This window comes from Delphinus delphis, chromosome 4 (genome assembly GCF_949987515.2).
Source record: "Delphinus delphis chromosome 4, mDelDel1.2, whole genome shotgun sequence".
Lineage (NCBI taxonomy): Eukaryota > Metazoa > Chordata > Mammalia > Artiodactyla > Delphinidae > Delphinus > Delphinus delphis.
This window is the reverse complement of record NC_082686.1, coordinates 29,165,128-29,181,664: the sequence shown is the minus strand read 5'-3', so window position 1 is coordinate 29,181,664 and position 16,537 is coordinate 29,165,128. Positions and strand designations below refer to the sequence as shown.

The following is a 16,537-nucleotide window of genomic DNA, read 5'->3' as shown; positions in this document are numbered from 1 at the left end:
CAAAAATCCTTATCATAGTGGAAATTACATCCTAATGGGAGAAAGACATAATAAGTAAAAATACAGTATGTCAGATAATAATAAGTGCTGTAGAGAAAAATTAAGTAGAATAAGGAACAGTGAATGCCTAGTGAGTGTGTTAGGTTGCACTTTTAAGTAGTTTGGTTGGGGAATTTCCCACTGAGGAGGTGAGAATTGAGCAGAGATGTGAAGGATGTGAGCAACGCAGTGAGTCAAGAAGGTATCTGTGTGCACATGGAGTATTCAAAGAATCCAGGTTAGCTGGTGTATTGTGTGAGAAAGAGCATTGGAGGAAATGAAACCAAGTCATTTAGGATCTTTTAGGTGAGTGTGATCATTCGCTCTCATTCTGGATAATAATGTGTAGGATTTGGTGCTAGACTCACTAACTGGAAAAATCGAACGCTGCTTCTGCTGGAACAAGTTGTGCCAGAGTGACATGAAACATGTAGCTATGATTTAAGAGTTTCTGTATACACTTGTCCATTGATATCCATGGGATATTGGTTCCAAGACTCCCCCCCCGCCAATCTCCCGCCCTCCCACACGGACACCAAAATCTGAGGATGCTCAAGTCCCATATATAAAATGGCGCATCACAGTCGTCCCTCTGTGCCCAAGAGTTCCACATCCGCAGATACGGACGGCCAACTGTATCTGTAGAGCCTTGGGGCACCAGGGAAGATGCAAGTTCTGGGTGCATTACCACTATGGGGTCTATAACCCAGGGGAGCCATAGGAAGGAAAGAGGTTAGCAAGCTCAGAATATTCAGGACTGCGGTTAGATATAAAATCTTGCTGCCAAGTAAGATTGCAATGCTTTGGGTTGGGGTACAAGAAATTTCCTACAACATAATGAATTCTTGAGAGAGATCAGCAATAGATTCAGTACAATGAAGATAAATACTTGGGTCTGACGGTACGGATTAAGTTGCAGTTAGTTGATTTAGTTCTAGTATGTATCGGAACACGATAACAGCTAGTGAGGTGTTAGCAGGGCATGAGGACACTGGGCAGGTACATTACAGGGGAGGGGATACAGCATATAAGGAAAGACAAAGGACACCTTACATGACTTCCTTAGAACTCCCTGGAATCCAGGGAAGCATATGTATGATTTGATTGTGACAGTGGTGAGTGTATGCTAACCAATTCCTCTACATTCCATTATCCACTTAGCTTGTGGAATTTTAGTAAGGAAGGACAGTCTTCTAAATATAACCCAAAAAAAGTCCAGTAATTTTGGAGATCTTTACAATTTCCTCCTATCTGAACTCAACATAGAGTTCCAAGACTAGGGTGTTTCAGGTTTAGAGCCATCATTTTCTCCAATCTGCTTCTGAAGTAAAATCAAACCAAGAAGACTGCTCAGGAATCAGGAAGAAGCAAAAGATATTTATTATTACAAGCAGCCCTTGATTTAGGCATGTCATTTCCCTTTTATCAGATGGAAGGGGCAGGGCAGCTTGGTCTGCTTAGGCCATTCATTCTTTTGATTTCAAGAAGGGTGGGGAGAGCAGATATGGCTTTCTAATTTTCTTTTTATTGTAAAATATAAAACCTACATGCAGAAAAGAACATAAAACTAAAGATTAATTAATGAATATAAAGCAAATAGCCACTTAGCTACCACACTCATGTCAGGAAATAGAACCTAGAAACTCCCAGTGTGACCTTAACCCAGTAACTAGCTTCTTACTTTTCTATAAAACTAAGAACTATGTTTACTTTTAATTTTTTTTTCTTTTTTGCTATTGCTATTCTTTACCTTCCACGGATGCCTCTAAAACAATATATTTTAGATTAGCTCGTTTTGGAAATATATTTGTATTCATATTTGTATCTGGCTTCTTTCAATTATCAGTATATTTGTGATATTAAACCACATTGTCAGGTGTAAATGTAGTCATTCATTTGTAATCATTCATTGCTATATAGTATTTTATTGAATGAACATAATACAACTTATTTATCCATTCTCCTGTTGGTGGACATATGTTGTTTCAAATTTGGGGTTAATATGTGTTAATACTATGAACATTCTTGAACACACACATCAATGCATATGTGAAGGAATATCTGTTGGTTTTATACCTAGGAGTAGAATTGCTGTGTTATAGAATATGAATATCTTCAATTTTAATAAATAATCCTAAATAATTTGCCAAAGAGGTTGTACCAATTTACGCCCTACCAACAACATGTGAGCATTTCTGTTATTCTACATCCTCTCCAATAAATGGTCTTGTAAGGCTTTCTAATTTTAGTCATTCTGGTAGGCATGTGCTGTTTCACTGGGGTTTTAATTTACATGTTTCTGCTCACTGAAGATTTTAAGAACTTTCCATTGCCTAGTTGGAACTTCTCTTTTGTAAAATGTCTGTTCAAGTCTTGATTTTTTTTAATTAAGTTGTATTTTTCTTTATTACTGATGTATAGTGCTTACTTATCTCTTTTTCTGTTTTGCCTTGCTGTTTCTTTAATGAAGTTCTCAATTTTAATATAATCAGACATCTTAATGTTTGAATTTGGCTTATGCTTTTTCATGCACACTGAAGAAAAATGTTATGTTATGAAGATTTTTTAAATAATATCTTGTAATGTGTTTATTGCTTTTCCTTTCACATTTATACACACCATAGAAAAATAATTTTTGTGTTTTATGGGAGTTAGAGACCTTTTTATTTCATTTTGAGTTTTCAGTTGACTGACACAGAACCACTTATCAGAAAGTCTACAAATAACAAATGTTAAGAAAAGGGAACCCTCGTACATTGTTGGCGGGAATGTAAATTTGTGCAGACACTATGGAAAACAGTACGGAGGTTCCTTAAAAAACTAAAAATAGAACTACCATATGATCCAGCAATTCCACTCCTGGGTGTATATCTGGAATAAATGAAAACACCAATTTGAAAAGTTACATGCTCTCCAGTGTTCAAAGCAGTACTATGTACAACAGCCATGACATGGAAGCAACCCAAGTGCCCATCAACAACTGGATTAAGATGTGAATGGAATATTATTTAGCCATAAAAAATGAAATATTGACATTTGCAGCAACGTGGATGGATCTAAAGAATATTATGCATAGTGAAATAAGTCAGACAAAGAAAAACAAATACGATATTACTTATAAGTGGAATCTAAAATATAATACAAATAAATGTATATACAAAACAGAAACAGACACACAGACATAGAAAACAAATTTATGGTTACCAAAGGGGAGAGAGCAGGAGGAGGGACAAATTAGGAGTATGGGATTAATACATCAAACAGATAAGCAACAGGGTTTACTGTATAGCACAGGGAATTATACCCAATATCTTGTAATAACTTATAGTGGAATATAATCTGTAAAAAAAAAAAAAAAGAAACACTACCCTGTATACCTGAAACTAACACAATATTGTAAATCAACTATTCTTCAATTAAAAAAATGAAACCCAGGGAAAAAAAATCATTTTCACACCATCCAGCAGTACCAAACTCATAATAAATGTAATAAGTTCCATAACTCTGGTTTTTTTGGGGTTTTTTTTGTGGTACGCTGGCCTGTCACTGCTGTGGCCTCTCCCATTGCGGAGCACAGGCTCCGGACACGCAGGCCCAGCGGCCATGGCTCACGGGCCCAGCCGCTCCGCGGCATGTGGGAATCCTCCCAGACCGGGGCACAAACCCGCGTCCCCTGCATCGGCAGGCGGACTCTCAACCACTGCGCCACCAGGGAATCCCTGTTTTGGGGTTTTTTTTTTACTGACTTTTTTGTCACCCTTACACTAATGACACTGTCTTCACTATTACCATTTCATAAGACTTGATATCCGGAAGCACATGTCTTTGCACTTTTTTCTTCTTCAAGAACACTTTAACAGGGGCTTCCCTGGTGGCACAGTGGTTAAGAATCCACCTGCCAATGAAGGGGACATGGGTTCGAACCCTGGTCCGGGAAGATCCCACATGCTGCAGAGCAGCTAAGCCCGTGCACCAGAACTACTGAGCCTGCGCTCTAGAGCCCGCTAGCCACAACGACTGAAGCCTGTGTGCCTAAAGCCCGTGCTCCGCAACGAGAGAAGCCCCCACTCGCCACAAGTAGAGGAAGCCCGCACGCAGCAACAAAGACCCAACACAGCCAAAAATGAACAAATAAATTAATTAAAAAAAAAAGAATAACAATACTTGACCCTTTGCATTTCCATATTAATTTTATAATTAGCTTGTGAGGTTATTTAAAAAATATTGGCTTTTGACAAAGATTGCATTGAATCTGTAGGTCAACTTGCAAAAATTGACATGTATACAACACTCACATTCATATGTGTGGTTTAGTTCCTTTTTATTTTGGTCTGCAATGTTTTGTGGTTTTCTGCGTAGAGCACTTGCACAATTTTCTTAAGAGTTATTTCTAGATTTTATCTTATTAAAATGGTATAATTCTAAAGTTTTATTTGCTAACTCTTATTGCTGGTTTCTAGAAAGAATTGAATTTTGTATATATAGCTTATATTCAACAACCTTGCTAAATTTTCCTGTGAATTCTAATTATCTGGAGATTCTTTGGGGTTATCTATGTATGCAAACATATCATCTGAAAATGATTTTATATTTTTATATCTTTTAATACTTTTCTCCCCTTACTGCACTTAAGACATCCAGTAAAATGTTGCTTCAGAATGACTAGACTAGGCATCCTTTTCCAGTTCCCAGTCTCAAAAAGAAAGTCTTCCAAATTCCATCATCAACGTGACATTTTCTACAGATTTTTGAATAGATATATTTTAACAGATTGTGGAATTTTACTTCTTTTCCCAATTTTCCAGTTTTTGCCATACATAAATTCTCCCTAAAGCTTTTTCTTCATTTGATTGAGATTATTAAATGAATTTTCTCCCTTATTCTTTTGCTAAGATGAATTAAGAAACTGATTTTTGAATGTTAAACTAAATTTGCTTTTTGATAATAAATCCAAATGGATGTGATTCAGTACCAATTTTATATGCTGCTGGCTTACTAATTTTATATTTTATGCAGAATTTTTGCATCTATGATTATTACAGAGAATGTCCAGCAAACTGTCTTTTCTGCAATGTCTTTCTCATCTTTTGACATTAAGTTTGTGATGGCTTTCTAAAAAGGTTGCAAACCATTTCCTATTTATTTGTTATTATCTGAAGGTATTTGTGAAACAGTGGTCTTATTTATCACTTAATTGTTTGGTAGAGAACAAAAACTTGCCTGGGAATTTACTCTGATGGAAGGCTTTAAATTACAGTTTCTATTTTATCAATAGTTAAAAAAACTCTTCAAACTTTCCCTTTTCATTTGTCAGTTTGGTAAATGCTTTTGCTTTTCATAAGAATTTTTATATTTCATATATCATACCATATGGTCATATATTTTCATATTTATTTGCAAAATATTGTTCATTACATTGCTTTGTGATGATTTTAATACCTATAGTATCTGTAACACTATCTCCTTTATTATTATTGATATTAGTTGTGTTTTCTCTCCTTGTCCTTTCTGTTTTCTTCTCTCCAAGGACTTATTACTCTGGAGGGTGATATATAAAGTTCAAGCATTCTATGTTCCTTTCATTTTATTGACAGAAAGTAAAAATGACATAGTTTTAAATAATTAATGTTGTCTTTTTAAAGTGCAAATTTTTGGCTTTTTATATCACTTCTAATTGATATTTTTATTCCATTTTTGTACGTTTATCATCAACTTCTTAATATCTATGTGTATGTTTTATGTTTAATTCTTAATTTCCCAAGATAGATGCTTAGATTATTGATTTTCAGCCTTTTAATATACCTGTAACTGGACATTTATTTCTAGTCATGGCTTTTGCTGACTCCAACAAATTTTAATATGTAGTAACTTTAATACTATTGAATCAAAATATTTTATATTTCCATTATTATTTATTCTTCCCTCATTAGTTATCTAAAAATATGTTTCTTCTAAAAATATATGGATTTTCTACTTATATTTTTCTTATTTATTTATAGTTTAATTGCTTTGAATATAGAGAATACTACCTTTTATGCTTCCCCCTCTATGAAAATTTTGAGAATATTTTTAAGGCCCAGTGTATAATGTTTCTCTAAGATATCCATGGTGCTTTAGAAGAATGTATATTCTCCAGTTGTTGGGTATAATGTTTTATAAATGTCCATTAGATCAATTTTTCTAATTAAAATCTCCCACTATGATTGCGCAGTTGCTTTTCTTTCTGCAATGGGATAGTGTAAAGTTTGCTTTATGTAATTTTAAGCCATGTTATTAGGTATACACAAACTATCTTCCTGATGAGTTGAAAGTTTTATAATTTTAAGCCTTTCTATGTTTCTACTAATTTTGAGATAAAATTATTTTAGTCTAAGTTAATGTATGTAGATTCACCACCTTTTGGTGGATAATATTTGCATATCAATGTTCTACTTTTACATATTCTGCTTCCTTACTGTTATATATGTCTTTAATAAATAACACATAATTGAATTTTTGTCTTTTTAGCTAAGTGTGACACCATATTTTAATTGAATCTAATAGGCTAAATTTCATTTAGGCTATTTACATTTAATGGTATAGCTGGGTTTAATTTTACCATCATATTATTTACTTCTATTTACTTCGTCTGATCTTTATGATTCTTTCTCTCCTTTCTTGCCTTCTTTTGGACTTAAAAAAATTATTCCCTTTTGTCCTCCGTTGCTTTGGAAGTTATATACTCTTTTACTCTTTTCTTTTTGGATACCTAGAGATTTAACAGAAAGCCTTGATTTATAAATACCAACTGTTGACAATTACTTTTAACCTTTCTTCCATACAATTAAAGGAACAAAAAATGCTTGAACTTCAGTTAACAGCCCCCAAAATATGCTATTTTTGTAGTATATTTTAATTCTCTCTATATATTCCAAATTCCATAGAACAATGTGTTTTATGCCATCAACATCCATTTAGATTGAACTGTATTTTACCATTTTCAATACTCTTCCTTCCTGAATAGCCATCAAAGGATAATTTTCCTTCTTTTGATGACAGTTTCTCTCAGTGTATACTTGTCTGAAACTATATAGTTTCCTTTTTTTTTTCCTGAAACAGATTGGGATACTAGGCAGCTATTTTCTTTCACCATATTGGAAATATAACTCTATTCTTTCCTAGCTTCCACTGTTTCTGTTGAGAAACTAGTTATAATTTGGGTCATTTTTTATTCATTTAATTTTATGCTGTATGCTTTGTTGTGGTCTTTTCTGTAACTTTACTATCATGTGTCTCAATGAGGACGTCTATTTATTCACATTGGAATTAACTGCATTCCAATTTTTTTATTGATTATAATTCCTCAGTTTTTAGAAATTCTGAGATATTATCTTTAGATATCATTTCTGTCCCATTTTTCTCTCCTTTGATTTTGAATTTGAATGAAACATGATTGACCTTCTCACTATTTATCCTATGTACCTCTTACCTCTCTGTATTGTCTGCTCTCTGATTTTTGCTCCGTATTGTACCCTTTTACTTTATTCTAGAAACAGACTTCTCACCTATTTTCCAAGTCACTCGCTTTCTCTTTTTACCTGATTCAAAATTTCTGTTCAACCCATTCAATAATTGTCAATTATTTTATTTTTTAAGTTAAAAACTTTTTATTATTTTTATCAAATATAGTAGGTCATATTTATATTTAAATGTCATTCTCTGCTGATATTTGTGGTCTTATCTTATCTCTTTGAAAATATTAAGCACGTTTTAGCCAGTGTATAATAATTCCAATAGTTGCAGGCCTATGGGTCTGTTTCTGCTGATTATTGTTTCTGTTGGTTCTCATGCACGTTTCTTGCTTCAAGTGTACCTGGCTATCTTTATTTGGATGCTGGACATTTAAAAATATATTTATAGGGCTTCCCTGGTGGCGCAGTGGTTGAGAGTCTGCCTGCCGATGCAGGGGACACGGGTTCGTGCCCCGGTACAGGAAGATCCTACATGCCGCAGAGCGGCTGGGCCCATGAGCCATGGCCACTGAGCCTGTGCGTCCGGAGGCTGTGCTCCGCAATGGGAGGGACCACAACAGTGAGAGACCCGCGTACTGCAAAAAAAAAAAATATATATATATATATATATATTTATTTATAAAAATAATTTGAGACCAAGGATGATGTGTTCTTCCTACAAAAAAGGACTATTATTGGCTTCTATCAGGTACCTAGCAGGTCCAACAATCCAAGAGCTCCTTAAACAAAACACAATAAATGAGATTTTTCTGGCAACTTCAGATTATTAAAAGCTTTTCTAGAGATTATAAAAAGGCTGGTTTATTTCAAGTTTACCTTTATTCCTATAGTGCTACCCTTTGGGGTCCCAAAAAGTAGTATAAGATGTTTTACAAGCTTCATATGAGGGTTTCAAAAACACTTCCCATATTCTCTACACCAGAGAAAAGTGACTCCAAATTACCAGTTCACCTCCCTGGAATTTTTCTGTCTTCTGGATATTAGACTGGTAATTTTTTCCTGATATCCCAGCAGGAATGTTTGTTCAAATTATCTAATCAACAATTACGAAAGGCAACATAGCTTCCTTAACATACACAACTGAAAAAGGACAAGAATTACTGGCAAGTAGAAAATGCACTCATAGGTTAGTATTTAAGGAAAGGGCAGTATCTCATTCAGAGATTCCTTGAGACAGGTGAATATGCAGTATCAAAAATCTGTGTTCCTCATTTGTGATAGTCATAAAAAGATCAGTTAAAGGTGCCAACTATGTGGCATCTAGTGGAAAGTTAGATTTGATAAGCTGAGTCATCAAAAGATATTCAGAATATAAGACAATCCAAACAGTTTATTAGGAAAAGTCAAAAATGCAAACAAAAACAATAAAAAGTATGAAGAGCCAATTCAAAAGGCCATAAGCAGAATTGAAGTTGGAATTTCAAAAAGAAGAGTTCAAAATTGCAGAGTAATTGGCACTAGGTATGCTGTGTGTGGGAATGTTAAGCTGATATACAGGGCTAGAGAAAGAAAACGTGAAAGGTTGAGGGTATCAGAACTATGAGACTTTAGGCACTGACTCTCTGTATGATGTAGATGAACTTAGATTCCAAATAAAGAGCATAATTGTTCTGATTATAGGCTCAGCCCATGGGCATATAGACACAGAATTTGAAAAATTGTCATCTATGGCATTAATGGTATTTATATATCTCACAGAATCATTGGTATGGATCACCACAGGGTAAATTCAGAATAATATGGGGGAAAATAAATTACCTGGACCAAAGAGAAAATAAACCTGAGGAAACAGGGAGTTGGGAGCAGTCTTTGGGTCACTTCCTCCTGTCTCTGCCTTAGCACTATATCCTCCCCATGCACCCCAACCAAACACATGTAAATTTCCAGTTAATTTGAGCAGCATACTGGTGAAGTGCAGATTTTGGAATCAGAAGATTCTATTTCAAATTCTGACTCTGCCTCCTATTGGCCTTGTCACCTTGACCTGAGCCTCTTCTCCATTTGTAAAAGGGGGATGATAATGTTTACTTACTCATGGGGACTTAGGAGAATTCCATAATTAATTCACATAAAGAACTTGAAGTGCCTCGTATATAGGAAGTACTCAATAAATATTAGTACCATCAGTTTCAACTCAGGAAGGGGATCTGGGCCATCTAAAATATTACCTGAAAGTGTCTGTCCAACGCACTCTGGTTAAAACGATCAATAGTCGGTTAGACATTTTGAGGAAAATAATTAAAAATCTTTAGGGAAAAGTACTCTTTCTGTGCCTGAAGATCTGTGCTGAGTTTGAGTTGACATACAACAAAGTGATAAAATGATAAGCGAGAATGGTAATCTAAATGCATCAGGAACATTAAGCATGTTGTTGTAATCAAATCAATAAAATGTTAATAACATGAAAAGGATGAAGTATATTTTTTTATCAAATTTCAGTTTTTTTAGGATGACATGACATTTCTTGAAACCTGAAGGAGGAAAGCTGAAGGCAAAGAGTTCCATTGGACACCACAGGTTTTCACTAACTCCAAGAAATGTTACTTGTGGGAAATATAATCACTATATAATTACAGTCTTATCACTTCATCCACTACTCTCTCTTATTAAGTTTTCCTGTTCCCCAGTGTCTACATCTCCTTTTCTATTTTCAAATAATGAAGCAATAAATCCTACGTTGTTACCATTGGTATCAGTGTGTATGACATCCACAATATGTGCATCAGTGTAATCTAATTTGCCATTTGATGGTTTTCCAGAGAATTGCGGTCCAGCAGGGTCAAGACCTGAAATTCAAGAAAGAAGCTATTAATCTATTAATCAAGTCATAATACAGAGTTCAGTAGGTCATATGCTTGCATTATTATTACATTATAAACATAATGAGCCTATACAGTTTTAGCTTAAACCTGTCCAAAAACAAATCTAACAATAAATGAAATTAGACGAATAGCAAGTATCTTCTTTATTTGAATAATCTTGTTTCCAGTCTTCAGAGTTCATCAGTGATGTAGTGTTAAGCCACGCTACAGATGCCTAGACAAAATATTGTGGGTTTTTTTTAGCATTTTTACTTAAGAAGTAATTAGGAATACACTGATAGTAAATCTCTATGTAATAGAAAGTAACTACTACTACTGCTGAGGAGGGGAAATAATAAATACTATCCTGGTCCTGTCTTGAGCCTCATTCGGCACCAGCTCATCCTGGATCTCTCTATAGGTCTAAAATGTTAAGTGCAATTTGAGCTTGGAATAAAACATATTTATTATTAGCTTATCATTCATTTCTCACAAAAGTCTCCCGCATACACATAAGAAAAATATATTAAAAGTTTCATAAAATATAGATATTATTTCTGGTATACTTGAAATTCTCAATAAAAATTTGAAGCTCATGACCTACTGCAGTGTGTCAAAAAAGGTGGGGAGGACATGAAATGCAATGCCTTGAGAACATCTATGCAATAGGGCAACAATCATCTTAAGAAGTAAAATATAATATTGCTTTATCTCAGTACCTTCTGTTAGCCCTAGTTTATTTGGCCCACATGACTGAATGAGACAGAAACTTCTCTCTTCCTATAAATTGTTCTGATGTAGAATCACTGCATTTGCTGGCTTTTTAAACCCTGATGATTGCTTGCCATGTGGAACCATTCAAACTAGACTAATATGTGAATCAACACACCTTAAAATAAAGTAGGATTACCAGCAGATTGAGCTAGTATGGTGGTTGAAAGAGAATGGACTTTGGATGCTAGAGGCCTTTGTATAAATCCTGGCTTAGCTGTTACTAACTTTTTGACGCTCCTGCATTCATTCAGTTAACCTCAACTTTCACATCCATATAATGAGAATCAAGTTAAAACTGATCAAAGTAAGTAAGGTATACTTAAGGTTTGTAAAGATCCTAAATATCTAAACAAGTTATTCACCTCTACCCTCCCTCTTTGTTAACTTAAGACTCTAGTATTAACATTTGAAATTATTACAAATCATCTTTGGGAATAGATCTCAATAATTCTAAAAAGCTAAATTAACTGGGGAAGGATAGTTTTTAAATCACCACCATTCCTAAAGGGAAGCCTGAACATCCATGTCAGCATTATTTGGTTACTAAGCTTTGTGGATGCAGTAACCTTGTTAAGGAAATACAAGGAGAACTGGGGTCCGGAATCCCTCAGGCATGGATATCAACTCCTGATCCTCCCTTCTAGTGTTCAAGTAAAATTGTTAAAAGAATTAAAATACATTAAAGTTTCTAAAATTTAAGTACATGGTAATAGGTTATCTTCTTAGTTAATACATGAAAAAAGTTTTACATTTAATGGGCCAAACTTTCCTTAGGATTGATACAATAATGTGTCCTTAAAATTCATATGGGACTGCAGAAATTAATCATTTTCCTCTCATTTCTATATGGGTAATTTAAGTTCGGTGAAGAAATAAGTAAGACTTAAGAGTCTAACCAAACAAAGACCAGCATCTGAATATGATATAGAAAAAAAAAGTTTGTGCATCATTTCCTTTCCTTAAATATTGCCCCTGTTAAATGTTAAATAAAGTAATAACTTCTGATGCTAAAAGTATATTAAATATTAATTTTGTCAAAAATATTTTACCTGTTATTCTTCCAACTTGACCATGAAATATCTTTCCAACAAATCCACTAATATGAGCCCCTAAGCTCACACCTATGAAATGAAAATTATCAAGAGATGCTCCATGCCCCTGCAATTCAAAATACAATGTTACAATTTTCATTTCAGAAAATCACAAATTATGCCTGTTGCATCAATATTCTAAAATTCATTATTTTTTCTGGTTTAATCCATTTCTGGGAGACAGGGAATGGGATTTTATAATTTCAAATAACTATATCTTTGTTCAACTTTTTCCATAAAATATCTGATTTTTCTGTACAGTTTTAATACCATTAAATTTTTATTTAAAAATTTAGAAAACGTTGTCATTTTTATCTAGAATAGCATATGCAAAATAATACATTTAATTAATAAAGCATTTTGTAATAATAATAACAAAACTAACTTTGTGCTAGCTACCTTGGTATGTGTTTTTTAAATCTCATATGTAATATTCACAATAGTCCTATGAGTTACATATTTTTATCCTATTGCCTAAAACTTTCCCCAGCATCTATTAAATGCTGAATAAATACCGTTTGATAATGAGTTGCCCAAAGTCTCATATACTTATTACTATAAGGGAAAAAGACTTGAAATCCCGGTCTGTTCAACTCCAAAATATAAACTAATCTACCTCCCTTTTTTATCTGTAGATTGTGTCAAAAACTTTAGGAAGACTGAACCGTGTGAAAAATTATCCTTACTTTGGAGATGATAAAATGAGACTCAGAGATTTTAAGTGATTTCCCCCAGCACAATCTGGAGAGTAATGGAGTCTGATCTTCCAAGCCCAAGTTTTGAACACCTTCTAGAGTCTCAGCCCAGGGGAGGGGGAGGGGGGCATTAGGAACTTAAATGAGGAAGAATTTCTTCTACCACACTCTCAGGAAGCAGGTCATGGTCCATTCTACACAGTGACACATCCAATGGCTTACAGAAAGATGTGGAAAATTTACTCTAATGAGAAACTAGATTCAGGTTTTCCAGGCACAGAATGATAATTTTCTTCAACAAATTTCTCAGACCAATGCCTGGAACCTCCAGGGAGTATCACTCTCAACTTCAGTGCTACTGAACTTTTCATCCCTTCTCCTTAATACGGAGACTTTGCAAGCAAAAGCACTGTTAGAAATCTAATACTACAATTTTCCTAAATTTCTCTACTTAACATTCACATGTTCCACACTTTGAGGTACATATTTATGAATTAGAGCAAAGACCACCGCTAAAAGGAAAAATCAATTATGCAATTTATAGACTATCAGTAAGAACAGGTGAATCAATTACTTCTTCTGTCTCCAGAGGCATAGTTTGGTTTTGTCCAAATTTGAGGATGTAAAAATAACAATGATAGCTGATTTTATTCAATGGTTATTATATGCCAAGTGCTGGTTAAGAATTAATTTCATTTAATACTAAATAAAATATTGTTAGAAAGTTTTGATATCCCAAATGTATAGACAAGGAAATGAGGCAGAATAGTTAAGCAATTGCTCCAACTCACACAGATGATATGGATTTGGTGGTCTTTGAACCCCTCCAGTCTGACTCCTAACCACTGTGTGCAACTGCTTCTTGGATCTTTGACGCTTGCTCGATTTCAGCAGAGGCTTGGAAGTTAGCACAACACAACTCAAAGGCGATTTCAAGCTCAAGAATGTCCCCAAATCATATATCACCCTTCCTTCTCTCGAGTGCCATCACTACCACCTCCCTCCAGAACAGACATGGATCTTCATATGTATTGACTTAGCAGTCAAAGATCAGTCAAACTATAGATGATCTAGAACTGGCCTGAATTTATTTGACTCATCCCAACCCTGGACCTAAATGCTGGATAAACGTAAATGGAACTGAGACCTGCCTCCACGGTTGGCAAAAGTATGCTACTTTTCAAGCTGTTTTCCCCTCACTTTTACCAACGCACACTTGATTAATTTGAAACATTTTAGACGTACCTTAGAAAATATATCTAAAAAAATCTAATGATTGTATAGTTTATCCCCTCTGTGTACATAGAATCACTACATTATCCTGAAGTATAGGTAGAGTTAAAAAAACAAAAATCTTAAAAGATTTTAAGATAAAACACAATAATTGAGTCTTTAAGATAATTTTTAAAAACTAAGGTCACGTCTAGGTATAGAATTATCCTTACACAAAGAAAAGATGGCTGCATACATTAGCATCAATGCAGTAATTCTAAATGCTACAGGAAAATGGTATTTTATTACCACTTTGCAGTATTACATAACATACTGTATATTGTATAACATATATAACACATAAAATTCCAGACTTACCAAAAGATTCTGAATGTACCTACTCAGACTCACAGCAACTTTTCTGGTATTTTTAACCGCTCTACTGTAAAGAAAAGTTGTAGCACCTCGGTTCCAGTCTACTACAATTATATTTATATCGTCTTGGTCCAACAAAATTCTCACAAAGTTCTGAAGCCATGGTGGAGTGGAGCCCGTTGGTCTGTATCCATGAATAAGCCAGACTGTTTTCTTTCTTGTGTTGAAATTAACATTAAGTGAGTTATCCTGCTCAAACAGTGACTCAGCACAGCTCGGGTTGTTCCTTGTATACAATATCAAAAATATCTCCATTTTGGGATTAAACAGATCTCTGAAGGAATCCTTTAAACTTAGGTGAGAGAATGTAAGGCATGGTCCTTTACTCTCTGAAATAAAAAAAAGAAGTCAGTCAAGCTGAGTATTGGGATAGTATTTGATTCGATTCCTGTTGCTGTTGCAAAGAAAAAAATTGAACTTGGAGGGTGGGGAGGTTTTCACTTTATTAGCCTTTTAACATAATTTTCTGAGCAACTACAATGTTTTAAGTAATTCGCTGATTACTTAAATAGACTTTTTGAACTAGATGTACTCAAAATTTACAACGAAATATAGAAATAAATGTGGTTGGCTAAAAATTAAGAATTAATTTTTATCTGTACAAAATAGCAACCGTGTGATTAAAATCGTTAACATTAATAAGGAAATTGTTATACACACCAATAAAAGTCCATAAATTGACTATGAACTTTAACATAAATTTTACAGGGACTTCCCTGGTGGCGCAGTGGTTAAGAATCCACCCGCCAATGCAGGGGACATGGGTTCGAGCCCTGGTCTCGGAAGATCCCACATGCCAGGGAACAGCTAAGCCCATGCACCACAATTACTGAGCCTGCGCTCTAGAGCCCTCGAGCCACAACTACTGAAGCTCACGTGTGTAGAGCCCGTGCTCCACAGCAAGAGAAGGCACTGCAATGAGAAAGGCACGCACCGCAACGTAGAGTAGCCCCTGCTTGCTGCAACTAGAGAAAGCCCATGCACAGCAATGAAGACCCATTGCAGCCCAAAATTAAAAAATAAATTTACAGAAGAATATTTAGGTATGGATAATAACCATTAGAAAAAATATATTTTACCTGCCTAGTAATCAAATAAACACAAATCAAAACCAAAAAATATATCATTTTCTTCCTATCAAATTAAACAAAATGAAAAAATCCTTTAAATACATAATACTTACAAGGGTAAATTTGTAACAAATATTTATATACATGGATGCTGAGAGCATAAGTTGACACATCCTTTTGAAATTTTATATGTGTCTAAGTGTATACTACACAGACATAATCTTAAAAATATTTACTCTTCCTGATTTTCTTCCTAGGATTTACATTAATGAAATAAATAATTTGTATTAAATATAAAGACATTAAATCAACTATCCTCCAATACAAAAAAAAACTTCTAAAAAATATAAAGACATTAATCAGAGGGTTATGCATAATCACACAAAAATTTAAAACGCCTTAATTATCGTCATACAGAATTTCATCAATGTGTGCATCCTATTTGTCTATCTACCTACATACCTACGTATCTATCCATCCATCCATCCTAGAAAGTAGAGCAGAAAATGAAATAACTAAGCCAAACCAACAGCAATAGTCATTACTAGGCAGTGAAACATGGCTGCTTTTTATTTTCTTTTCATAGTTTTTAAGAATTGTATTTTTTTTTCCAAAATAAGCATATAATCTCAAAAAAAATTTTAATGAGAACATATGCTCGTACTGCTTCTGGAAATTTAACTTGGTAAGAAGATTTGGGAAAACAATTTGTCAATATATATCAAAAATGCACAAAAATATTAGTAATGTTTATGCCAGTAATTACACTTCTAAGAATTTATCCCAAGAAAATAGTCTGAACACATGTAAAAAATGAATATACATTATTTTAATACTGGAGAAATAGAAGTGATTTAAATGCCCAGAAATAATGATGTGCTTAAGCCACTACATATATACATTTAAATG

At 34.2% G+C, this 16,537-nt stretch overlaps 1 protein-coding gene across 1 annotated transcript in view; it reads right to left on the bottom strand.

Moving 5' to 3' along the window:
* Positions 1–14,828, bottom strand: part of LIPI (lipase I) — a 56,927-nt gene extending 42,099 nt beyond the window's left edge. The window contains exons 1-3 of the mRNA XM_060010118.2: positions 14,502–14,828; positions 12,175–12,283; positions 10,235–10,336 (exon numbers count right to left, since the gene is read on the bottom strand). Coding sequence (XP_059866101.2) covers positions 10,235–10,336; positions 12,175–12,283; positions 14,502–14,813 — 523 coding nt within the window. The 5' untranslated portion in view covers positions 14,814–14,828. The remainder of the gene's footprint in view (positions 1–10,234; positions 10,337–12,174; positions 12,284–14,501) is intronic.
* Between the last annotated feature and the right edge of the window lie 1,709 nt (positions 14,829–16,537).